The 26,823-nt window shown below is 44.5% G+C and overlaps 2 protein-coding genes and 1 long non-coding RNA gene across 3 annotated transcripts in view; 2 read left to right on the plus strand and 1 right to left on the minus strand.

Annotated features, from left to right (window-relative positions):
* Positions 1-807: 807 nt before the first annotated feature.
* Positions 808-23,274, minus strand: RETREG3 (reticulophagy regulator family member 3). The gene is made up of 9 exons (XM_029927494.1): positions 22,923-23,274; positions 9,290-9,396; positions 7,562-7,592; positions 6,495-6,621; positions 5,749-5,833; positions 4,541-4,678; positions 3,205-3,287; positions 2,449-2,581; positions 808-2,050 (listed from the first exon to the last, which is right to left on the minus strand). The coding sequence occupies exons 1-9, from the start codon at positions 23,159-23,161 to the stop codon at positions 1,593-1,595; spliced, it is 1,401 nt and encodes a 466-aa protein (XP_029783354.1). The 5' UTR covers positions 23,162-23,274; the 3' UTR covers positions 808-1,592.
* LOC115281850 lies at positions 2,518-14,100 on the plus strand. Its single transcript, XR_003904431.1, has 3 exons — positions 2,518-2,633; positions 2,870-2,956; positions 13,649-14,100. It is a non-coding gene; the product is annotated as an uncharacterized LOC115281850 (long non-coding RNA).
* Positions 23,275-23,402: 128 nt separating the features above from the next.
* The window catches only part of TUBG1 (tubulin gamma 1), a 4,440-nt gene continuing 1,019 nt past the window's right edge, over positions 23,403-26,823 (plus strand). Inside the window, exons 1-7 of the mRNA XM_029927049.1 lie at positions 23,403-23,596; positions 23,892-24,004; positions 24,271-24,438; positions 25,426-25,494; positions 25,768-25,847; positions 26,291-26,417; positions 26,657-26,815. Coding sequence (XP_029782909.1) covers positions 23,548-23,596; positions 23,892-24,004; positions 24,271-24,438; positions 25,426-25,494; positions 25,768-25,847; positions 26,291-26,417; positions 26,657-26,815 — 765 coding nt within the window. The 5' untranslated portion in view covers positions 23,403-23,547. The remainder of the gene's footprint in view (positions 23,597-23,891; positions 24,005-24,270; positions 24,439-25,425; positions 25,495-25,767; positions 25,848-26,290; positions 26,418-26,656; positions 26,816-26,823) is intronic.

Below are 26,823 nucleotides of genomic sequence, written 5' to 3' on the forward strand. Positions count from 1 at the left end.
CTGCCTCCCTCCCTCTTGCCAATTTCCAAGGCCTGAAGCTATACACACTCATGCAGACACACCAAAACTCCTCTCCCACACTTCCCGTGTTTTCCCCATCAGAGTTCACTTGTGAGACATCTGGGCTCTAAGAGAGGTGTCCAAAGTCTGAGAACCCGAACATGGGGAGACGCCATTATCCCGAATCTTCACACACAAGTGACTATGAAACAGGCACCTAGCTCTTCCTTCTCACTCTTAATTTTCACTCCCAGCCTCCACCTTGTCCATCAACCAAGAGCAAACATGTTAGCACACTCCCACCTGCAGCACATGAAAATGGGCTCTGTCCAACATCCCTCGCCCAGATATGGGAGTGTTGGGGGAGTGGTCCCTGAGGATCAGCAAAGGGTTAATGCAGAGGGCAAGAGGACAGAAGAGTTTGGCCTGAGCTCTGATTCGGGAGGCAGAGAGGCTGTAGGCTGGCATTGTTTTAGAATTACCATTTTTAGCTTTTCTCTAGCATGATTTATTTCTAGGGGCAGTAGAACTCTAAGATACCCCTTTAGAGGGGTCTCTTGACTACAGACACATTCTTGCTAACTGGGCTCATCCTTAAAAGAGCCCTGCCAAGTTGGGAAGCAATTGAAAATAAAACGATTTAAAGGAACTGAATTGGAGGTCAGAAGAGCTGGTGCAAGAAGAGCTGGTGGCTCCTGGGGTGAATGCCAATGAGCCATTTGTAAAGTGCTACTTTGGCACCCCCCCCATGCAATTATTGCTTCTCCAGAGGAGGAGCAGGGGAAGGAACAGAAGCATGGAAATGGATATGATGTGGTATGGTATTGCTTTGCTCATTGCTCAGGCTGATGGTCAGATGGAGCCAGGGGTTAGCAGCACCAAAAAATAACCAGGCAGCTTCAGAGGATTCAGCGAGACCACGAGCTACAGAGGCACCCGCCCTCTCAGCCAGCTGACCCCACAGCCCAAGGTAATGTCGAAGAGGCCCACCCCCACATCGTGTTCACATTTCTTAAATTTCACAACCACTACCTTGGAGCACTGGAAGTTAGGCCTCAAGAAATGAGGATGGGCTGGGGCAGAGGGAACAGGCCTGCTCTGCAGAACCAAAAAACTTGCTTAGAAAAAAACAAATCAAATCATGGCTTAGCGAAAGAGGAGAATGGCAATATAACTCTTCCAGCTGCTGCCTGACTTGGAGCTCCAGGGAGGAGATGAAGGGAGGAAGGAAAAAAGGGTGGCTTCTATCACTGAGGGCCCCCGAGCACCCATACCTAGAAGCAAACAGCAGAACCCCCTTGAAGGGGAACCAATACCCGATTACTTTGTTCCCCAAAAGTACCATTCTGATGAAGAGAAGCCTCCCTTGGGGGAGCACTCTCACTGCAGTGATTGAGCTCAGAAATGGGCGTCCAGCTGGTAGCAGGGGAGTGAGTATCCTCTCTCAGCAGGCCTGGGCTTCAGCCAGGCCATCAGGCATACATACAGAATTCAGTGGATGGGGCCTGGGTTCTTCCCTTGCCCCTTCACCTTAAGTGGGATAGGGAGGAAAAAAACCTAAACCACAGTGACCCCCAAAAGGAGTCTCTGCCTCAGTGGCTCCTGGAACTGGCGGGGTCCAGCTGATTCAGCTCTGACTGGTCCAGAAGTTCAAAGTCATCCCCCTCGGCATCAGTGTCTAGGTCTGAACTAGGGGCCCGGAGGAAGCCTCTTGTTCCTCTCCGGGGAGGTGGGCCAGAAGGGCCTGGCTGAGAGGCCCCCGACAGGGCCAGGTGGATCATGCCCTGGGAGACCAGGCTGGCAAGGTTGCTGGTGAGGTTGGACCCTGCAGGCAGGGCACCAAGCAGGAGCTCCGGCAGTACAGCCTCGTCCTGGCTGGCAGGTGGGTTCTGGAGCTCCACAGCTCCTGGTGGGGAACGGTACATCAAGCTGGGCATTCCGATGCTGGTATCGTCCTCATCATCCAGGCCAGCAGGATCCACATTAATGGAAGGGAAGTCTGGAAGGTCTCTGGCAAAGGATTCTTCTGGATCACTGTGACCATCTAGGTCTGGGAGAATAGGGGGATGTCTGAGAAACATCAACAGCCTGGCACTCCTGTGCCCCAGCCCCACATATCCAGACTTTTCTACCCTGAATTTCTCAGGGTGAAGCAAAACCTGTGGCATTGGTAGGCCTTTCCCCTCCACTTGTAGACTGCTATGACCTCCACTGACCAAAGAACTCCCTCCCCTTCCTCCACTATGCTCCCTAAGAGCCTAGAAATCTGAGGCTATTAAGGGAAAATTTCAGGGAGAACAGAAGAACTGTTCTGGCTGCAGCCACATCCCAAAGCGGTTCTGCCACCTGATCCACACCTCAGAGAGGGGGCAGTATCCCCTTCGACCGAGGGAAGCCGTGTGGCAACAGTCAGAGTCATTATCAACTTGGGTCCAAGGTTCCCCTCACCTTCAGAGCCTTCTGTTAGAGGTGTCTGGCCCCGTGAAAGGTTGAATGTGCCATTGTCTGTACAGGAGACCTCAGCATCTGAGTGCTCGGAGTCTGTGATGGCCAATTCCCTGGCAACAGTAGAATCATCCAGCTTAGGAAAGAAAAGACCAACAAGCCTGAAGAGAGAATGCCATTAGGAACAGGTAGAGTTCCCCAGTTAGAGCACTACTAATTAGCCAGCCCTAAAGACTACCCTAAAGCCAGCAGTGCAATCAGGCACAACAGGGACTTCCGTCACTATCTTGACCCCTTTAAGGCTGCTCCCCCAAGGAAAACACCCTTATTTGCCAATCTTGAGCATAAGAAGTAAAGTAATGTGGGGAGTCAACCAGCCACTTACTCTTAAGCAAATAACTGATCCAGAGATTACTTTTCACAGGTGGCCAGGAAGATACATTGCCCAACACAAGGTGACCTGGGCTGTTTAAAAGACGATCACGCCAGTTCCAGAAGTTCTGCCATGATGGTAAGGGTTAAAAGGAGACACGGAAGAGGGTGTGCTGGTCACCAGGCACAAACTGAGATCTATTCACACAGTCCCAATAGAACACTAGCTTCTCTCCTCACTGCTCTTCGCGGGCAAGGGGAGGGTGGGGCCTTGGAGCACCCATAATGAGCTTGAAAACCTAGTCACTGCCTAAACACGAGGTGCCATACAGTTAAAGGGAGCTAAAAGAAAACTGGCCAGTGGTGCATCTTCCACACCCAAGATACCTGAGGACAGAAAGCAGCAAGCTCCTCTTCGCTGTCACTGTGGTTGTCCATTGCACGCTCTGGGTGTAGAGCTCTGCGTCGCACTATGTGGAAAGAGCAGAAGGCCTTGATGCTTTCCCTTACCCAGAAACCCCCACCCTCCCTGGATTTCAAAGGCATAAAATCAGAACAGAATAGAATGAACCCTCTGAATATGGCCTGAAGCCCCATAACAATGCCTGAAGGTAGAGTTGCTGAGCCTAAGTGACAAGGTAAGCTGATAACACGGGAAAGAAAGCTCTCTCTTCCAACACCTCTCCTCCACCAGCCCCTCCACATTTTTATTCTGATCAAATGATCAACGAGTAGCAGGATCAGCTAGGGGCAGACAGGATGTCAAGGTGGAAAGTGAATGCTATCATAGGGCAAAGGGAGATGCTCCACCTTGGTTAAATTAGGCTTTTGAGAGCTGATACTACTCAGCCACTGTGCAGGGGATCTGGGCCTTGATGAGTGTGCAGGGCTCTTTGAAGGCTAGGACTGAATGAAACATCCAACCTGACCAGCTCACAGGAGGGAGGAAGAAGTTCACACAACTGTCATTCATGTGCCGGAGTGTCCTGGGCTAGTAGAGTTCTGGCTTCTCAGGCAGTATGGATCACTTTTGGAAAGCAGCTTTCAATAGTAAAAAGAGGCCTGGCTTAGGAGTTGCCATTTACTAACTGTGAAGTTCAATTTCTTTTCTCAAGGTTGTCAAGGTTAAATAAGATGATGTATGCAGAGCTGCCAGTACAGTGCTTGGGCACACGGAAAATACTTATAAAAAGCAGCAAACACTAAGGATATCTTCACTGTCTGACTTTTATGCAATTTGGGAGAACTTTCCCCAGATTTGTTTAAAATGGGAGTGTCCAGGGGCGCCTGGGTGGCTCAGTCGGTTAAGCCTCCGACTTCAAATCAGGTCAGATCTTACATTCGTGGGTTCGAGCCCCGCATCAGGCTCTGTGCTGACAGCTAGCTCAGAGCCTGGAGCCTGCTTCTGGTTCTATGTCTCCTTCTCTCTCTGCCCCGCCCCTCCCCCTCTCATGCTCTGTCTCTCTCTGTATCAAAAATAATTAAAACATTTAAAAAAATTAAAATAAAATAAAATGGGAGTGTCCAGAATTCTAAGTGGGAAAATTGGTAAGCCTGCACAGATTTCCCTGGAATAAAATATCACTTTTACCTACTATCCCCTCCACCCTCCCCCTGCCACCAACCACACCTCACTCACTTCTCCAACATCTGAGGACCCAAAGATTTCTCCTTTTCTTCCCCAAATTGCCCAAGTGGGAAGAAGCCTCCCCTTGATACTTACATTGTCTCTCTCTCTGCTTGGACATCATGTAGCCACGGACACTGAAATCTAGCCGCTGCAGAGCTGGCTTTAGCCGTACGTAAGCTCGATCCCACAGTCGGTGGTACACAGCAAGGGGCCACATCATGACAGTGACAACTGAGACAAGGGGTGGGAAACAAAAGCAGAATGAAGAAGAGGCTGTATGAAACAGTCCTCACGGTCCCTTTGTTATTGTGCCCTCTGGACACTCAGTGGGAAGTAGTTCTCCTTAATCCTGCTGGTCACCCATCTCTACTCATGTCCCTACTACGTGAGGGGCTTCGGAGGGCAGAGACTTCTGCAGCCACCTACATGGCTGCACACGGCAGTGTGCTGCTGAAACATCGAGAACAGAACCACGAGGTGTGGTCACGTGCATACAGGTGTCGCTGAGCCATACAAAAGGCTAGCTGGTAACAATGCCTCAGAAACTAGACAACAAATCATGTGAGCTTTTGGCCACAACTATAACTACTCAGTTCTTCCAGCCCCAAGCAGAGTTCAGGCCAAAAGGAAGTAACTAAATTTAAAAAACTGTGCTCCAGGGGCACCTGGGTGGCTCAGTCGGTTAAGCCTCCGGCTTCGGCTCAGGTCAGATCTCATGTTCGTGGGTTCGAGCCCCGCGTCAGGCTCTGTGCTGACAGCTAGCTCAGAGCCTGGAGCCTGCTTCCGGTTCTATGTCTCCTTCTCTCTCTGCCCCTCCCCCTCTCATACTCTGTCTCTCTCTGTATCAAAAATAAATAAAACATTAAAAAAAAATTTAAAAAAAAAAAAACAAAAAAAACTGTGCTCCAGGATTAAAAAAAAAGAAAAGTGCTCCAGAATCAGCAGAATCTAGGAAGAAACCCCTAAGAACTATGTTCTGCTATTACACAGTACTGACTCTAAAAACTTTCTCCTAAATAGGGACAGAGAGTCCTTACTAGTTGGTAATTCAATGTATGTTAGCGGACAGTCATTGATTTCTAAAGCTGACTTACTAAGAAAAGGACTTTATGTGTGAGGAGCCTATTATAGGTAAGAAGAAAGATACTTTTGTGACACCAAACAGGTTATGAAAATACAAAAAGGTAATTTCCACGAGAACCAAAATATAAAAGTCTTCTTCCTAGACCCAGAGTGAGTTAGCTGTGACTGGAAAAGCCAGGGGCAAGGTAAGCTTAGGGGGAGGTATGTGCCATACTTACGTATGAAGTAGGACAGCAGGAGCCCAGGGATGTAGCGGCCCAAAACGGCCAGAAAGGTCAGCACCCCACAGCTCAGCAAGCAGAACTGGAGAGTCAGGAAACAGTACTAAGTTTCTGTTACATGGAAGGAGACTGAGGTGGGGACAGGGGATAAGTGCAGATGTGACTGAAATGATTCCTTATGACCTGTCAGGGGGCATGTCAGAATCACAGCTGTGTCGAGCCACTGCTGCATCCCATAGTGGTCGTGTTTGGGATGGAAAGGAGGATGTCCATTATATTCAAACTCCTTTTCCGTGGCTAACCCAACAGGGCCGCACCTTTTCTGCTAGGAAATTGGTCTGCATATGCTTAGCCAAAAATTCTCTCTGAGAGCAAGTGTTGGTGGTGGGTTTTTTTATTAAGTCAAAAAAAAGAAGGTAAAAATTAAAATTAAAAAACCCAACGACCTACCACATGTTTAATTATGACACAAAATGCACACAAGCAAGCTTTCTTTGCCATCTTGGGGCTCAATCTAAGGAAGATGGCTCAATCTGAGAGGCAAGCACCCAAAGAAGGAATCATCAGGCTCTTCCCTCAGTCCTAGTGGTTGGTCAGAAGCCCCTTCCTACAACTTCCCTTTGTCTCCACAATCATCGGGTCTTTCCTCTCTTGAATGAGGATATGCCATCACAGGGCTGTCTCAGTTTAGCATGAACTGAACTGAGAAGCCAGAAATGAAAGTGAAATGGGAAGAGTCTTACCTTGCCTGGGTTTTGCTTTTTGAAAAGCAAAAGATTCCTTATGAAAATGGTCCCACTAACCCAGACTTCAGCTACGTGGTGGCAGAGCTCGGGCACGCTGAGCAACCGAGGGTGCACAAAGCCCCAGCTATAGGAGAGAGAAGGAGGAGCTATGAAAGGGGGGTGTTGAGGGATTCCCCACCCCCCCATCTTGCTGTGTAGGCAGCCAATGCTTCTAGGTTTCAATTGGAGCTGGGGAGTGGCTAGTCCTAGGTGCTCTGGAGGTGAAGCAGGACTTTCTTCTTGTCTCACCAGGTTGCAACTTGAATTTAGACACTAGGAGGGCACACTTGTCCTGACAACTCCACCCTGTGAGCAAGCGGCCCAATCCACGTGTATAAACCTGCCACCAGCTCCAAGGCCCTTTGTGCTTAGAAACATCTTCCCTGCACTCGGGCCATTGCAATTCACTGTGATTGCAATTCAGGGGTAAGAGTAAAGCACAGTCTGACACCGCGGCTGCCGAGGGGAGGCAATGGTACATGTGTCCCTTAGGGAGAACATAAATAAAGCAAAAGCAAAATAAACCATAGCAGAGGAAATTCCTTGGATCAAACGTATGGGATGAATGAACTGAGAAATGAAAGCAGGAGCTGTAAGACATAAGAGGAATCTTTGGCTTGCTGATGCCAAGAACCAATGTGTTTTCTGACCAGGAAACTTTAAAAAGCCAGAGGGCACAGAAAACACTAAATGACCTGGTATAAAAGCCAGGAGACAAATGAAGTAAGCTGCCTCAAAGTTTTCACAGTAGAGCTAAAAAGTGCAGCTAAATCCCTGGCATGCCAGGTTATAGGGCACTACAATACTTCTTTTTCAGAAACTTTTCTTGTAAATAGCAGAGGACACTAGCCATCTCGACATATTGCTCCCTGAATTTTAGATTTGTTAAAATGATTATGTGGACCAGACTAGGTTCTCAGCTTATACTCTGTATTCATAACATGGGATTAACAACATGGAACCAAAATATTACAACAAGAGAATCAATCAGAGCAACGAAAAGGGATTTAATTAGTGTTCCATACCTCTCATTGTCTAATGCGTCGGGTCTTGGCACTACAATATTAAAACAAACACCAGCATTAGTCGGTAGGGAAAACTAAACATAAAAATGTTAGGCTTTGGTCTGAGAGCTCAAGTTTTAATAGGCTTGGGGAAAAGAAAACAGTAAGAGCCAATAAAAAGGAGACACTATGTTACACTGACAGAGTTAGGGAGCGGCAGACACGGGATGATGGCTGATGCCTGCTCATTTCTCCAGTGGGCGGGTGAGAGGATCCAAATGGAGCATCAGGACCCCTTCTACTTCCACAACTGAGAACCAAGGTGCACAAGAAAAATGACCCATCCCCACCTCTCAGGTGTGTCTTGGTTGCTCATATGCACACATCAAGGTGCACCAGGCTCCTGAGGCAGGTTATTATCTATTCCAACCCTAGAAATCTGTCTTTTCTCTTTAAAAAGAGACCTATTAACTATAGTGAATGACATCAAGTCTTTTGACGTTCGTGAGCCATAAGACAGTCTCTGCAAAACAGGATGGGAATGTACTTAAAAACTGTATACTTTGGTGTAAATATCCTGCCAACACTTCAAAATTAACATGTCCAACTCCTACATCAATTTTCCTCGCTTCAACCCCCACCCAAACTGACTCCCCTGCCTGCTGCTACTGTACCTGCTGGCTCTAACGCCGCTCTCCTCCTCTCCTACCTTTGAACTCCCACGGCTGGCTCTTATCCCTTACTCTTCTAAGCCCCTATGCATCAGTCTCAGAGTGTCTTCCTACTCCCCAGCTCTTGCAGCCACCCATCATTTGTTTCCACGAATACTTCTCTGGCTACTTCTCACACATACTGCCGTAGTTTCCTATCAGGTCTCTCTCCTTCCTCTTTTTCTCTTTCTATGTGATCCTGCAAAATGTTACCAAATTAAGCTCTAATAAAACAATGTTCAATGACCACCCACTAGCTATATAGGATAAAGTCTAAACTTCTAGGTCTTACTCAAAAGCCTTGTAAAATCTATTCCCATATTTTGTTTTATTTCCTAGTACTCTTTTTAATGACCTCTTCATTCTGGTGAAAGTGACCAATTCCCTGCTCTCAGAGATGTTTTGCAGCTTCTGGCTTCTCAGACTAATCAAGCTACTGGCCCCTCTAGAAACACACTTTTGTCTTCAACTGTTCAAATCTCTTGATTCATTCAAGGTCTCAGCCAGGGCCAAAATACATAACAAACATCCCGATCACATACCGCACTGTGACATATTTGGTACTGTGTTTTAACTGCCATCTCATTTGTCTTTTGTTTATGTAGTCTAATCTCTGAGAAAAGGAACCAGGTCTTAGAGGACTATACATCAGTCACAATGCTTAGCTTACTGCTTTACAAATAAACAAGTTAAAAGAAATCCCTGAGAGGCAAACTGATACTGACTGCCTCAGTAAAGATGGAGTATCCAATGAGAATTTTTTTTTTTAACTTGACGACTACATACTCCTCAGGCCAATTATGTAGGTTGGAACATCTCAGGTGCTGGGTCCTGGTCTCCTGAGCTTACTAACAGTGGGAAGTATGGAGCACAGCTCCACTGAAGCACCAGGAGCAGCAGCTCTTCAAGTGTCTCCTACAGCAAAAAATTCAGACATCGACAGGTATTCCCAGTTCTCTATACTCCCTCATAAACCCCCAAAACTAAAGGTAAAAAGATCATTTCCAGTTCAGATTGTTCTAAATGCTATCAAACTCACCTTTTATTTCAGGCCAGATTTTGTTCTTCCATTGATCTATACACACAATGATCATTGAGCTGAATGCAAGTAAAAATACAAGACGAAGGGATGTCAGTGCAAAGAACCTATAGAGAAAGAAAAACAAGATTATTATCCAATTAAGCTTTCAGAAAGGACCATATGTATACTTCAGACTCTAGGAAATAGACTTAAGTCCTAGTTTTATAGTTTGGGAAAATCACTTAAATTTTCTAAACATCAGCTATTTTACCTGTGGGGCAGAGATAATAATTTGCTTCAGTAAAGGCAGAGGACGAAGTCAAATTACCTTTTAAAGCCACTTCTAACTTTTAAGTCTGTGATTCTATTACTTTCACAGAGAAATTCATTCCTGATAACAAATTAATGTAAGGATGAAAGCAAACATCTTTCTACCAGATTAGACCCTAAGGTAGGGCAACAAACTGATAGAGATGTATTAAAAAGCATATAATTCAATTAGTATCCTTTTACAGATGGAGAAACTGAGGCCCAAAAAAGTAAAATGATCTGGTCCAGGTCACATAGAAAGTTAGCAATGAAGCTACATCTCAAAAGCCAGTTTTTCAAAATTAACACTAATACTTCCTAAACATTTCCCCCAAACTGAAGAGGGAACACTTCCTGATTGATTTTATGAGACCAACATTACTCTAATACCAAAGCCAGACAAAGACACTACAAGAAAACTACAGACCAAGATCCCTTATGAATATAGATGCAAAACTCCTCAAAAAAATATTAGCAAACTGAATTCAGCAGCATATTAAAAAGATTATATAACATAACCAATTCCTGAGGTTTATTTCAGGAATACAAGGGTGGTTCTACAAATAAAAACCAATAAACATAATATATTAATAGAATAATGGAAAAGTTCATTCTTTTTGAAGGAATCAACAAATAGGTATTTATGAAAAATCTGGGAACTCTGAGCACCTACAGGACACCTGAAGATATTAAGGAATTGTTAATTTTTCAGATGTGATGTTATGAAAAATAGGTTTTTAAAGAGTCCCTATTTTTAAATGCTAAAATATTTATGAACACAATGATGTGATATCTGCCATTTATGTTAAAATAATATAGTTGGGCAAGGAAAAGGGTGTGAAAGATGATAAGCAAGATTGACCATATGTTGATAAATGCCAACATTCAAAATCTTTTCAAGGGCGCCTGAGTGGCTCAGTCAGTTAAGCGTCTGACTTCAGCTCAGGTCATGATCTCCTGAATTCGAGCCCCACCTCTGGCTCTGTGCTGACAGCTCAGAATCTGGAGCCTGCTTTGGGTTCTGTGTCTCCATTTCTCTCTCTCTTTCTCTCTCTCTGCTCCTCCCCTGCTCACACTCTCAAAAATAAACATTAAAAAAAATTTTTTAATTTCACAAAATATTTAATAAAAAATTAGTTCTAGGACTCTTTCTATACCCCAGCATATGGCCTCCAAAGCAGTGCCTTTCAGTGTCTGAGGTCCAGTGCTGTCCCACAAACTGATTCTGCCAGTCTGTGAGGAAGTATAAAATTTAAAGTAAGCACTTAGAAATTTTCACAGCAATTTGACCAAGTAATTTTGAATCTAAGAATATATTTGGGTTTGTATTTTCTGTACCTTTTTTAAGGTTAATTTTTCTAGTAACTGATTTGTATTGTACTTTACAAAAGTAATGATTTGCAACACATCAGGGGAAACACTACCACAAGCCCTTACCACAGAGGGTTTGAGAAACCACTGTTCTAAGATCTAGAGAGAAGCTGAATGCATCAGAGAGACAGTTCAGCAGAGCAGTAAAGCACGGATTCTAAAGGCAGACTGGCTGGAGTCTGATTCTCTGAACACCCGCTCTTCGTCATGTGACCTTGAATAACTAAGCTTAACTTCTTTAAGCTGTGATTTCTTCATCTATATGTAGTAGTATCAATAACAAAACTTGCAGGATTGTTTGTAGGTTATAGAAACAACATACTTAATTGCCTATAAAAATATCCTACTTGATCTTGCTACAGAGAAGAAAACACAAGGCACCTAATACATGCCAAACACAGAGCTCTGTTCAATTTTACATGACAGTGTTATTAACTATTATCATAACGACTGCTCAAACAAGGGTAAGGACGACCAATGTTTGGTTATAAATGACCTCTTCTCAACACAAGACCTCATGACTTGATATAATCACAGAAAATATTAAGAGTATAATCCTTATATTTAAAAAAAAAAAGAGCTTGATCTTATGTGTATTTAGGAATACATAATACATACGCAGGGATTGGCAGAGGAATGTTTTGTCTCTAGACATTTTTGTACTTGTTTTCAACACACATGAATCCATGTTACGTAATTTTTAAAACTATACAAATAATGAAAGATGGGAGGATACAACTGAAAAATCCAGGCACCAATGATAACTCTATTCCAATTTTTCTGCCCCACCACTTAAAGGGCACTATAATTATACAGGAGATTAAAGAATGAAAGCAGCTTAACAAAAATAAGCCGCTGGAGCAGCCCCAGGTCATTAATCTTTTCTCCAAAGCCAGTTCATCATCCCAACCATCAAGCAAACTTAACAAGGCCAAAGATAAGGGCTCTAGAGCTTCTTGTTCCCCAGCACTGCTGCTCCTATGTGCCAGCACAGGAGGTTATGGTGTGACCACGGTTTTCTCCTGAGTTCTTGAAAGGGCTCCCTGGGGAGGCAATTTTCAGACTGTCTGCCATCTCCACTTCCCAGATCATAATTACTAGCACAAATATAAACTGGGGTAGGGAAAGGATATGAAGCTCTCCTAAGAAAGCCTGGTTTTCCAAAAATGATGGCAGTAAAAATACTGTTTCTCCAAGACCTGAACTATTTTAGTAGCCTGTTATAGTGCCCACCCACGCTTCTACTCAAACCAACAAACATGTACTGATTGCCCATTTTATGTGGAGGCCTTGAGGTAAACAGCCCAGTTACAGGAAACAGTTAAGACACGGATCTTATTCCCAAATGTATTTATGTGTCCATGTGTGTTTGTAATATGAAAAGACAACAATAACAGAGAAGAGAACATTTAGGCTGAGATTTAAAAGATAATTAGTAAGAGGGTGCATGCGTGGGTGGCTCAGTCAGTTAAGCATCTGACTTCTGCTCAGGTCATAATCTTACAGCTGGTGAGTTTGAGCCCTGCTTCAGGCTCTGTGCTGACAGCTCAGAGCCTGGCGCCTGCTTCGGATTCTGTGTCTCCTTCTCTCTCTGCCCCTCCTCAGCTCATGCTCTGTCTCTCATTCTCAAATATTCAAAAAAAAATTTTTTAAGGTAATTGTTAAGAATGGGGTGCCTGGCTGGCTTACTCGGTGGAGTGTGACTCTTTTTGATCTCAGACTGTGGGTTGGAGCCCCACATGGGATGTAGGGATTACTTAAAAATAAAATACTTAAAGAAAAAAAAGGTAAGTGGTATGAAAACAAAACAGAAGAATAGGGGGAAGGAGAGGACATTTAGATAAGGAGAACAGCTAGCTGCTATGACATACTAAAGAAACAACAAGCAGTTTCATATAACTGAAACACATAGAACTCAAGGAGAGGATGAATGAAGAGAGAGGCAGAAATCAGATCATGAAAAGTCTTTTATGACAAGCATATTGATTTTATCCTGTAGATAAAGGTGAAACAATAAAGAGTTTTACAAAGGGTATAGTTTTGGGGACATGAAGGCTAAAACTGAACATCTTTCTTTTTTCCCTTAATTTTTTAAATGTTTATTTATTGGCGGCGGGGGGGAGGCAGAAAGAGAAAGGGAGAAAGAATCCCAAGCAAGCTCTGCACTGTCAGTGCAGAGCCCATGAGAACACAACCTGAGCCCACATCAAGAGCTAGATGCTTAACCGACTGGGCCAACCAGGCACCCCAAACAACTTCTTCAAGAGGATTAATCCTGACCCATAAATTAATTTTAGGACCAGATTTATCTTTTTCTTGAACAAGCAAATGTAAGAACTCAGAAAAAAAAAGTTCTTCCCTGTGGTATAAATAAAATAACATTTCTTGGGAAAATAGTTTCTTCTATACAGGTAAAAATTAATAGGAAAGATCACCTCAATATACCACAGTTGACCCTTCCAAAGTAACTAGACAATTAGCATCAATGTTCTCTGAGTGATCATAAAACATAAAACATAAAACATGTTTTATATTTAAAAGCGTGTGTTTCTTTCCTTCCAGGACTCAGTACTAAATCCCTAAACAAAAAAGGAATATCAACCTCAGATTAGTGTGCTTTGTTTGAAAAGAGTTCAGAAAAGAGTAAGACAATGGACCATGTGCAAAGAGGTCACGTTGATGTTTGTCATTTTACAGAAGTAACCTGCAAGCACAGCACGTGCAAAGACAAGACATAATGGAACAAAGTACTTTTGGGATCAGCACAGGTAAAGGATGAGTGAAAAATAAGGAAGACTCTCCTGGATTAGTTCAGTCCTGCCATGTCCATTCATGCAGGCCCAAAACCTCGCGTGCGGATAGAACTGTACAAGTTTGAGAAGACATCATGCAAAACATTTTTTAGCAACTATAATCAGCACGAGAACTTCCCAACTTAGCAAAAACAACTGCAAATGAAGTCAACTCTGAATAGTCACATATGAATTATTCAATTTGGGGATTGCCCAAGGCCCCATTACTCCTTTTATCCACTGAGAACTCACAATCTATTCTTTCTTAATGATGTACTTTTTTCTTTTTTGTAAAGACAACTGCGTTTATTGGAGAAAGTTTAGAAAATGTGATAACTAAAGAAGAAATTAAAAATGAGAGGCTCCTGGGTGACTCCATTGGTTAAGCGTCCAACTTCGGCTCAGGTCATGATCTCATGGCTAGTGAATTTGAGCCCCTGGAGCCAGCTTCAGATTCTGTCTCCTTGCTCTCTGCCCCTCCCCCACTCATGCTGTCTGTCTGTCTGTCTCTGTCTCTCTCAAAAAATAAATAAACGGGTGCCTGGGTGGCTCAGCCAGTTTAAGCATCTGACTTCGACTCAGGTCATGATCTCACAGTTGGTGGGTTCACAGCCCACATCAGGCTCTGCGCTGACAGCTCAGAGCCTAGACCTTCTGTATCTCCCTCTCTCTCTCTGCCCCTCCTCAGCTTGTGCTCTGTCTCTCTCTCTCTCAAAAAAAAAATATTAAAAAAATGTTTTAATAAACATTCACACACACACACACACACACACACACACACACAATGAAGTTAAGTACCCACCCCATCTATGAAACAGACCTACTAAAAAAAAAAAATTCTTGAATCTGCATATGATCAACCTTCTAGATTCAACTACCAATTTACAGGAAATACAAAGCACAAGGGGAACATGCATAGGGATACAATAAGTAATATCCAGTCAGCTGGCTGCTGCTTTTTTACAGAGGAAAAAAGACAAAAGGAACGAAGAGTAAGAGATGTAAAAAACAGAGCAGTCACAATATGTGGCCTTCATATGGATCCTAACCCAGTTTAAAAATATATATATATTTAATTCTTTTTTTTTTTTTTTTTAAGTTTAAGCTCCAATGTGGGCACCCAGTTTGGGCCTTGAACTCACCACTCTGAAATCAAGAGTCACACGCTTTACTGCCTGAGCCAGACAAGCGCTCCAAAACACAAATAACATTAGAAAACATTGGAAATTTGAACATTAACTAATATCACTAACTTTTTATATATGATAATGGCATTGGTATTTTTTAAAGTATTTTTGAAAGATTCATATTTTGAAATACTCAGACATTACAAGGCACCTGGGATTGCCTCAAAATAATAAAGGAAGAGGTGAAACAGAACTGAGGTACAGAAGACACAAAATTGGTCATGAACTGAAAAATTTTTAAACTGGGGCACCTGGGTGGCTCAGTCGGTTAAGCGTCCAACTTCGGCTCAGGTCATAATCTCGTAGTTTGAGTTCGAATCCCACATGAGAGTCTGTTGCTGACAGCTCAGAGCCTAGGGCCTGTTTCAGATTCTGTGTCTCCCCCCACCCCCGCCCCTCTTCCACCCATGATCATGTGCTCTCGCTCTCAAAAATAAATAAACGTTAAAAAGAAATTAAAAAAAAGGAAAAAATTTAAAACTAAGTAGGTGATGGTACATATTATTATACTTATGCATATGTTTAAAATTTTCCCTAACAAAGTTTTTTTGAAGTCTTTTTTTAAAAATTTCTTTAATGTTTATTTATTTTTGAGAGAAAGAGAGAGCATGAGCAGGGGAGAGGCAGAGAGTGAGGGAGACACAGAATCTGTAGCAGGTTCTAGGCTCTGAGCTGTCAGCACAGAGCTTGACGCAGGGCTCAAACCCAGACTGTGGACTGTGAGATCATGACCTGAGCCGAAGTCGGACACTTAACAGACTGAGTCACCCAGGTGCCCCAATAACAAAAAGTTTTTTAAAATGATCCATTATCCACATACATGTCTTAAAATGTGAGAGATTATTTTCTTCCATTTAAAAAAAAATTTTATTTAAGGTTTATTTTTTTAGAAAGAAAGAAGCAGAGTATGAGTGGGGAAGGGCAGAGAGAGGGAGACACAGAACCTGAAGCAAGCTTCAGGCTCTGAGCTGTCAGCACCAAGCTGGATGTGGGGCTCAAACTAATGAACTGTGAGATCATGACCTAAGCTGAAACTGAACGCCTAACCAACTGAGCTACCCAAGCACCCCTATTTTCTTCTATTTTTTTAAATTTTTTAAATGCTTTTTATTTATTTTTGAGAGAGAAAGATAGTGTGAACAGGGGAGGATCAGAGAGAGAGGGAGACACAGAATCTGAAGACAGGCTCCAGGCTTTGAGCTAGCTGTCAGCACAGAGCCCAATGTGGGGCTCAAACCCACCAACTGCAAGATTACGACCTGAGCTGAAGCCAGACGCTCAACCGAGTGAGCCACCCAAGCACCCCTAATTTTCTTCTATTTAAACAGATATTCACATGGGGTGCCTGGGTGGCTCAGTCAGTTAAGCATCTGACTTCGGCTGAGGTCATGACCTTGCAGTTGGTGGGTTTGAGCCCTGCGTCAGGTTCTGTGCCGGCAGCTCAGAACCTGGAGCCTGTTTCAGATTCTGTGTCTCCCTCTCTCTCTGCCCCTCCCCCACTCGTGCTCTGTCTCTCTCAAAAATAAACTATTAAAAAAAATTCACATATAAAAACTCCATGAAAATGTCATATCTGGCTTTAAAAAACCTCCTTCTTCACTTAACAATACATAGTTTAGTTTTCCTATATCACCAGAAAAACATCAAAAATGATTATAGCTTTTGAAGTGCCTAGGTGGCTTAGTCAGTTAAGCGTCCGACTTCAGCTCAGGTCATGATCTCGCAGTTGTGGGTTCGAGTCCCGAGTCAGGCTCTGTGCTGACAGCTAGCTCAGAGCCTGGAGCCTGCTTCGGATTCTGTGTCTCCCTCTCTCTCTCCCTCTCTCCCTCCCTCTCCCTTTCTCAAAAATAAATAAAAACATTAAAAAAAATTGTTTTAATGATTATAGCATTCCTATATACAATTAGTCTATTAAATCTTTCTCTAATTAAACTAATATGTCTCCAATTTTTGATATAAAAAAAGTAAAACTGAATTACATATGATTGCGCATGTATCTTTGTCCTTATTTCCATTAACTACTTTAAATGGATTTATTGGGTCAAAAGGCATGGACGTTTAAAAAATTTTATTTTAAGTTTTTTTTAAGCTTATTTATTTTTGAGTGAGTGAGAGAGAGAGAGAGAGAGCTCATGCATGCAAGAGAGCATGAATGGGGGGCGGGGGCGGGCCGGAGAAGGAGAAAGAGAGAGGATCCCAAGCTGACTCCACACTGTCAGGGCAGAGTCCATTGTGGGGCTCGAACTCATGAACCATGAGATCATGACCTGAGTCAAAATCAAGAGTTGGATTCTCAACTGACTAAGCCACCCAAGTATTCCTTGACTTTTTTTTTTTTTTTTTTTTACTAACAGAGTTACTGAGATACAGTATGCATACCATAAAATTCACCCTTTTAAATTGTCTAATTTAGGGGCATCTGGGTGGCTCAGTCGGTTGAGTGTTCAACTTCAGCTCAGGTCATGATCTCAGGTTTGTGAGTTCCAGCCCTGTGTTGGGTCCTGTGCTGACAAATAGTTCAGAGCCTGGAGACTACTTCAGATTCTCTATCTCCCCCTCTCTCTGCCCCTCCCCTGCTCATGCTCTGCCTTTCTCTGTCTCTCAAAAATAAAAAAAAATGTTAAAAAATTTAAAAAACAGTAAATTGTCAGGGCGCCTGGGTGGCTCAGTTGGTTAAGCATCCGGTTTCAGCTCAGGTCATGATCTCAGTTTGTGGCTTCGAGCCCCACATCAGGCTCTGTGTTGACTGCTAGCTCAGAGCCTGGAGCCTGCCTTCGGATTCTGTGTCTTCCTCTCTCTCTGACCCTCCCCTGCTCACGCTCTCTCTCAAAAATAAATAAAATAAAACATAAATTCAATGGTTTTAATATATTAATAGAGTTGTGTAATTATCACCACTAACTTAGAAAAATTTCATCAACCCAAAAGGAAACCCATATCTGTTAGCAGTCATTCTCCATGACTAAATGTCTTTACCCCTGTCCCTCAAAAGACATTAACTTTTTTCTTTTTTTGAGAGAGAGAAAGTGCATAAGCAAGCGAACAGGGGAAGGGCAGAGGGAGATCCCAAGCAGGCTCCATGCTCAGTGTGGAGCCCCATGACCCTGGGATTATGACCTGAGCTGACATCAAGAGTCAGATGCCCACCTGATTAAGCCACCAAGGCACTCCAAAAATATTAACTTTTTTTAAAAGTATATTTTGAAAGAAAGAAAGAGAGAAAAAACAAGTGAGGGAGGGGCAGACAGTGGAAGAGAGACTCCCAAGCAGAACCTGACATGGGGCTTGAACTCATAGCCAGGAAGGAGATCATGACTTGAGCCAAAACCAAGACTCCAACACTTAACCAAATGAGCTACCCAGGGGCCCGAAGATACTGACTTTTTAAGTGTCCTTTTTCTATTTATACCAGTTTTTACATATTTCCCCCAGAATTAAATACTACCATTGAAAAAAACATAGCAATAAGCAGAAATTAGTAACTCACTACCATTTATATTCAAATTTTTTATTACTAATGAGTGCGAAATGCTATATATCCACTGACTCATTATTTTCTGCTTTTTTTTTTCTTTTGTAAACTCTCACCCCCTTTATTAAGGGTTAAAATCCAATGGTCACTCTGAATAAAAAATATTCCTTGGAAAAACAACCTGGTTTCCAGAAAAATCATTAGACATTCCAAAACCGAACAATTTTCTTTGAGGCTAATTATACCATGGATCCTCATAATTAGTACAGGTAAATTAGAGTTTGCTATAATCATAAAGAAGAAAAAAGAGCACCTGTCTATCTTCAATCAAAGAAGATACTATTTCTGGGTTTCTTTGTTATTACAGACTAGGCTTGTCTCACTGGCACTTCAGAACAAAGCATCCCATCCTATAGGGACAAAAAGCCCATTATTGTACGGCACTTGTGGCCGTCTGGTTAATGAGCCCGTCACTGGTAAATGAGTATGAAAGAAATTAACCCAACCCACATAATGTAGTGATAGTTGTTGCTTACACAAAACCAGAAATGAAACCGGCTAGTTGCTAAACACCTACTTTATGTTAAGGGACAGAAGGCACCCAACCTTAAAATCAGGACAGATAAAAACTAATGGTGAAAGACAGGCAAAACAGTAAGCCAGGGCTCCCTGGGAGTCTCCTTGGCTACCAAAAGTAATAAGAACCCTCCAAAGACTAGCATGAGAAGCGTTTGCTCAATAGGTTTCATCTAAAATTTGATGTGTAAATTTTTCTCCCAGAACAAATGTCTCTATTTTACTGGGCCCTGCCTTCCATTTCCTGTTCCTATTGTTTTTTACTCAAATTCTAACCTTTTAAATCAGAATTGCTATATACCTTCAGCCACTCCTCAGTCATTTTTTTAATTTGGGGTTTTTTTGGCGGGGGGAAGGAGAAAACATCTTTATTTTTTTACTCATGAAAACAACAGATTCCAGAATATGCCCTAGAATATCATATGGTTAATTCAGACAAATCATTGTAAAAGCAGATCTCAACAGGGAATCAGCTTGTGATTGCTCTAAATCAACATCTGTAATTGAAAGATTGTCCAGAATCCTAGAATGTGAAAGACTGAAAAGGAACTCTGAAGTCATGTAGCCCTCCTTGAATCATGTGCCTCTTCACAGAAGGGGCAGGCCTGGAATGCACATACATGTCCAGGCTTCCTTAGTGCTCCCCTTATCTCCTAGGTCTGAATTAAAACCAGCAGGTTACTTCAACCTGTTCTTTTCTGATCCTGGCAGGATACACTCTTGCTGACTCCAATATTCTTCCCCGAAATCACTCACTTTCATGAAGGTGGTTCTGAGGCTAAGGAAAACACAAGCTATTGGAAAGGAAGCCCTGACATTTCTGTTATTAAAGATAATAACATGTCAGTTACCAGAAGCAATATAGGCTGAAAGATTTCTGATATAATCACCATAATTGCTCTGGAACCTGAAGAAAAAATAAAAAACAATGAAAGCCCTGAAATACTATAGAGGCAAGGCATTTACATCTCTCTTTTTTACATTGCTGTTGCTTTTGTTTTTGTTTGTTTTATTAAGGTGTAAGAGGGAGGGGCACCTGGGTGGCTCAGTTGGTTAAATGTCTGATTTCTGGCTCAGGCGATGATCTCACAGTCTGTGAGTTCGAGCCCCACATCAGGCTCTGTGCTGACAGCTCAGAGCCTGAAGCCTGCTTTGGATTCTGCGTCTCCTTCTCCCTCTGGCCCTCCCGCACTTGTGCTCTGTCTCTCTCTCTCTCAAAAATAAATAAATGTAAAAAGGAAATTAAAAAAGAAGAATATGTAAGAGAGCACATTCACATGTACAGAAAAACCTTGACTGAGAATGCAGAACACTGAAAATTAAGAGCTACTACCTACCTGAATTCTGGTGATTTTTTTTGTACTCCTATCCAATCTTCTAATACCTCAAAATGCATAAAACACCACAGTTAATGATGTATCATTATTCAAAACAAATAAGGAAAAAATTTTTCAGACTTAATTTCTCTCTGACCTGAGCCAATGATCCTCTTACATTTGCTAAACATTTATAACATCCAAGAACAGTCACTCTTCAACATTCCTAACTGAAATGTCAACACATGTTGACATGTACAACATAATGCTACAAGAATGTGAAGTCTAACATTTTGACCCTCAGATTGCCTTCCAAGGAAGCTCAGTTCCTAAAACAATGCTATGAACTCTACTACTAAACTACCTTAGCCTCTGGGGGTTTAACACTAGCAGTCACTCTGGAGCCTTCGCAGGGATGAGTCCTTTCTCCACGAAGTGCAAGAGTCTCAAGAGTCACACCTTCATTTTGCTGTAGTTCTTCTGTACCTACTTAGATGTAACAAGACTAACCACATTCTGGCTACTCAGGAGGCAACCCAGCAGGAAAGGCCAGAGACAAAGACCAATCACAACAACGCTTTAGGAGACCAAGAGTTTAAAAAAAAGGGGGGGGGAGGGAGCTGAGTGAGATTCTAAACATAGCATATTAGTAAACTTAAGCAAACACTGTTGGGGGCCAGCAAATTAAAGTTAACTGTAACATTCAAAGATGTGCCTCAATCACATAGGAGAGCAGCTCCCTGTAAGTGCAGACCTCCACTCCACATTCTACTTCAACAATCTCAGGCAGGGAACCTCCATGGCTCAGTTAATCATCTGACTTCGGCTAAGGACTTCAGCTGAGGTCATGATCTCCTGGTTCATGAGCTCCAGCCCCGAATCAGGCTCTGTACTGTCAACTCAGAGCCTGGAGCCTGCTTCAGATTCTATGTCTCCCTCACTTTCTACCACTCCCCTACTCACGTTCTGTCTCCCTCTCTCCCTCAAAAAATGTATAAACATTAAAAAAAAATCTCTCAGACAAGGGGCATATGGAAAGTCCCCTCCTCAAAAATAACAACATATACACTACTGATTCATCTGTATTAATAAACCCTTAAGTTTTTATATGTTAGCCAATCATACTTGGATACAAACTGGTTAATTAAGGGCCAACTTTTTTTCTCCCTTAGGAGTACAATCTCAATGTAGGAAATGAAGTTTTGACTGAATGGTTTGGGGTTAGGGGTTGTGATGGGGGAGGTGGGGGAAAGGAAGAAAAGGTCATTTTGGAAAATGCTCCTGATTGAGGTGCTACAGTTAAAGATTTCTGCCAAAGAATTAAAGAAGGGAAGTAGGTACCTAGGGACCAAAGAAGCACAACCAAAAATAAATGAAGAATGCTGTAGGAAAACTTTATCAAGTTTGCTAGAGACTCTGGAAGCAACTAATTCCAGAAACTGCTGTGACACCTTAAACCTGAGACTCCTTCAAACTCTGAGAGGCTTAACTTAATACCTGAACCCTGTGTCTGCCAATGAATGTGACACTGTTTTTGCTCCAGTTCACTTAAAATCAAAAGATAATAAAGATTTTGGTTTTAAAACCAAGATTTTTAGGAAAACGTACTTTTGGCAACCACAAATTTTCTTTGGAAACACATATTTTGTTCCATTTCAGGTTTATCCAGAATGGGTTTATTTCAATCAGCTGTAGAAGCCCCTCTATACCTCAGTTCCCTTGGAATTTGGTGAATTATCCTCTCCTAGTGAGGAATAACTCTAAACTATGCTTAGCAGACTGTCTGAAGGCCTAGGTCCTCTTTAGGGGAGGACAGTGGAGAAGCAGCAGTTCCACTTTCCGCACAGCATGGCACACAGACTCTTCAGGCATATTTATAGTCTCACTTTTGCAGCTCAGGAAAACTCACACACGCTATTAGGCGTCCTCAATCTCCTTGCCTATCAACCGTGCCTAAGGATGTCTAATTCCTTGGAAAGGGAGCCGTTGCAATCGTGACTTTGAAACGGATGAAATCTACCACTATTTCATAACTGTTCTTTAAAGCTTGTCATTTTCTTAAAGTTGCGGCTTTGGAGGCTCTCAGTGACGCTCAGACTTCATAAACTTCCTTGAGCAGGGGAAAGAATACCTAACGCGCTAATTCACACCACTCAAGCTTGTTTTCTTACCACACCTTTGGATGCCTTTGCAAGACCTCGCGCCTCACGCCTCTGCCCCAATATAACAACTACTAAAATCAAAGCTCTGGGGAGGGTCGTCAAGCCACATTTGAGCGGACAAGAGACGGGAAGTGATGGCCTTGAGTGACACAGCTTTCCCTAGCCAAAATGAGGCGTCCTCCCTCGCTCGCTTCGGGGGGCTCAAGATGTTACCAGAAGCTCCTGCCAGGTGTGTGGGGCAAGGGTGCGGGAGCAAGTAAAGCAGGGAAGAGAACTGGAAAGCCTTGGGGAGAACTGCGAAGCCAAAGCCTGCAGGAGTAATGGACTGGAAGGAGGTGAGGCAAAATTAGGCAGGTACTGGAAGGAGCCAATGCAGCGAAGAGAACAGGGGAGGCGAGAGGTAGAGCCCTAGAGAAACCTGACGAATTCGCGCCTGGGAGGGTCTCCGAGGGTCCAGTTCTCTCACCAGAAAGCCGCGTTCAGCCCCAGGCACCACAGGGCGCTCCTGGCTGGCCGCTCCCACACCAGGGCTGCCTGCACCCGGCTCAGCAGAGGCTCGTAAGGCCCCAGCACCTCCACCAGGGCCCGCTGCGCCGCCTCAACCTGCTGGTCTCGCTCCCAGGAGCCTGACATAGTGCGGCGACCTCTCAAAGTAGGCCCCGAGGCTGGGCCTGGGGCCGCGGCCACCCCCTCTGCCTCCGCCATCTCCCCCCGGCAGCCACAACATCCGGGGCCGCGGCCCGTCGGTCACAATAAACACCGACTGCGCAGATGCGCGATTCCGCGGGGGAGGCCGCGTCTCTCCATAGTGCGCCTGCGCACAAGCTCTAGCTCCCGTCCACCCGAGAACGCTGCGTCAAAGTACGTCCCCAGCGCCGCGGCGCAGAGTCCGACCAGGAGCTGCACACGCGCAGTCTGCTTGACTGAAGCCAAAGGAATGAGGACCCGCCATCGCCAGAACTCAGTTCTCATTGGAGCGGGGAAAGTTCGAGGGCGGAGCAGGTTGTTTGGCGCCTGCGTCGTGCAGCTAGCGGCTAGCGAGCCGCGGCTTGGCTGGCGGGAGCGGCTGCGGCACGGGTGCTGGAGGAACGATGCCGAGGGAGATCATCACCCTACAGTTGGGCCAGTGCGGCAATCAGAGTGAGCGAACCTCCGGCCCCTCTGCTAGTCAGGTTCCTTAGATTCTATGGGATCTCGCTGCGGGGTCCTGGACTCCATCCGCCCTTCCCAGAATCGTAGTTTTCCAAAGGCGGGACATGCCAGACCCACTGTCCAGTTGCCCAACCCTGAGGGGCTCTCCCCTCCCACTCGCTGGCATACAGCCCTTTCCTGTGACATGGGAGACTCCCGAACGCTCAGTCCCCCAGCTCCTGGTTGGAATCTACCTAGACCCAGACGTCCTCTTTTCCGCCCGTCCGCCCCTCCCCCCCACCAGTTGGGTTCGAGTTCTGGAAACAACTGTGCGCCGAGCATGGTATCAGCCCCGAGGGCATCGTGGAGGAGTTCGCCACTGAGGGCACTGACCGCAAGGACGTCTTTTTCTACCAGGTGCTCCCAGCGACTCTACCAGCCTCCCACCCCCACTCTGACAGTGGCCCAGGGGGCCTGCGGGAAAGGCAGTGGCTTGGTACCAGGAAACCCTCTGGGCAAAGGAGCCAGGGGGGCTGGCTTGAGGAGGGAGGGCAGGCAAAGCCAGAGTTGGGAGGACGGGTGCGCGCTTCGGTAGCACATATACTAAAATCAGAGTTGGGAGGACGGAGGACTGGGCCTTAGCTGACTGGACCCCCCTGCCCCTGCTGGACTCCCCTTGACAGGCAGACGATGAGCACTACATCCCCAGGGCGGTGCTGCTGGACCTGGAGCCCCGGGTGATCCACTCCATCCTCAACTCCCCCTATGCCAAGCTCTACAACCCGGAGAACATCTACCTGTCAGAGCACGGAGGAGGGGCTGGCAACAACTGGGCCAGTGGATTCTCTCAGGTCATTTGCTATTCCCTGACAGGACCCACAACCCCCTTCCTGTGTGAGGGCAGGCAGTATGACTTGCCAGAGAGAGAAGAAACCAGATCAAGGATGTAGGAGTAGTAGAGGGAGAGAGAGATGGCTGAGAGGAGGTCTTTTTTCTAAGTCAACTATGTAATATGGTTAAGACTGCACTTGCTAGCGCTCTGCATACAACTTACTTAACCCTCCCAACGACCCTAAAGGTAGGTATTAATATAGGTTCACAGCCTGTCTCTTACCTCCTTTTTCAGATTCAAAAAACTGAAACCAAAACATGATTTATAACTTATTTAGTAGCAAAACCAAATCTCAGGGCACCTGGCTGGCTCAGTCAGTAGAGCATGCTACAAGATCTTGATCTTGGGGTTGTGAGTTCAGGCCACACACTGGGTATAGAGATTACTTAAAAATAAAATCTTTAAAAAATCTCAGTGGAGACAGGGTATTTTATAGTTTTGTTTTGTTTTTTTACCAGAACCAGTATTTTATAGTTTTTGTCCAATTTGTCATTATTCTTATGTTTCATTGAAGAAATGTTAATATATTTGATTAGCACACATCAGACACTCGCTGGCCATCTTACTTAACGTACATCATATGTACCATATTACCTTTCTAGAATCAGAAATATTTGAATTCTGAAACATAGCTGGCCTCAAGAATTTGAAATAAGAGACGGAGGAGTTGTATTACCTTCATTATACAGATGAGAAAACTGAGTAACCTGCCCAGAGTCACTTGGTTAAATAAAACTAGACCTAATCCATGAATTCAAGTAGTGCAGATGTTGACTGCTCATACCCACTGTGCTATGCTGCCTCTCAATGCAAATAACAAGCAGAGCCACTGTGCTCCACAAAAGGACTTTTATATTCCATAAGGAGAATTCAAGGTGTCTATTCTGAGGTCAGAGTCCTTGTCCCATGGTCCTGTCCCACTCCAACACTCCCCATGTCTGTACAGGGAGAGAAGATCCACGAGGACATTTTTGATATCATAGACCGGGAGGCAGATGGCAGTGACAGTCTAGAGGTGAGTGTCTTAGGAAGGTTGGTAGGAGCTGTCATTGGGAAGGTTTCACGACACCCTTTAGAAGCCACCTGTTAAGTACAGGACCTACCCACGTACCCTTTGCACTGGATAGAAGTCACTGGGCTTTGCTGGATACAAGGCAGTCTCCTGAGCTGTATGTGTGGGGTAAGGGAAGTGGAGGAGAGGGCTTGGGAAAGTTGGAGCCCAAGAAATTGTAGGATGGGTCCAATTTGAAATCCAGTACCTTGACACTGACTGCCCCTTCCCCTGTAGGGCTTCGTGCTGTGTCACTCCATTGCTGGGGGGACAGGCTCTGGCCTGGGCTCCTACCTTTTAGAACGACTGAATGACAGGTAAGTCTGTGTTTTGAGGGGCTGGGAGGACTGGGTTTCCCAAGTAACCGGGAGGCCCTCCAGATATGCCTTCCAATTTGCTGGAGCAATGAAAGGGCCCGTCTGTTAACTCCTATAGTGAGAAAGGGAAGGTACAATAACCAAGAACCTGATCACAGTCTGGGTAGTTGGATCCAGAGCCTAGAATCTAGGTCCTAGATGAAGAGATGAACGTTCAGGGCGTATGGCTGGTTTATCGTTAGAACCCTAGGTCCTAAGATTGTCTCTGCCATTCCTTTTTTAGGACTGCAGACTTCCAAAAGTCAAGTCCTCTTCTCTGCTGATCCTGTGTCACACCCCAATTTCCCTATTTAGATTTTGTTGCTTTCTGACTGTTGTTGTGAGCCCCATGTTTACCAAGCCTCCAGTCTCTTGCCCTGACCCTCTCCTCTCAACCCCACCAGGTACCCCAAGAAGCTGGTACAGACATATTCAGTGTTTCCCAACCAGGACGAGATGAGCGATGTGGTGGTCCAGCCCTACAACTCCCTGCTCACGCTCAAGAGGCTGACCCAGAATGCAGACTGTGTGGTGTGTCCTGGATTCTGCCATTCTCCACCCAACCCTCCTGTCTATTTCATCATTTTCCTACATTTGGAAACTCTGTTTTGAGCCCTTCTGTGCCTCAGTCCTGTGCCACTGCCTTTTGGATGGGTCTTTCTGGCTATGAAGATGAAGCACCAAGGAAATTATGCTTCAGAGCCCAGACTCAGGCAGAGCTCCTGTTCTTTCTGTCCACATAAATCTGTCACCCTCTTCTGTCCCCCCAGGTGGTGCTGGACAACACGGCCCTGAACCGGATCGCCACAGACCGCCTGCACATCCAGAACCCATCCTTCTCCCAGATCAACCAGCTGGTGAGCCCCCACTTGTGGACTGGAAGCCCTCCTTCCTGGAGTGCCATCTGGGGAAGGGAGGCCCCGCCCCAGGCCAAGAA

This window comes from Suricata suricatta, chromosome 17 (assembly GCF_006229205.1).
Source record: "Suricata suricatta isolate VVHF042 chromosome 17, meerkat_22Aug2017_6uvM2_HiC, whole genome shotgun sequence".
Taxonomy (NCBI): Eukaryota; Metazoa; Chordata; class Mammalia; order Carnivora; family Herpestidae; genus Suricata; species Suricata suricatta.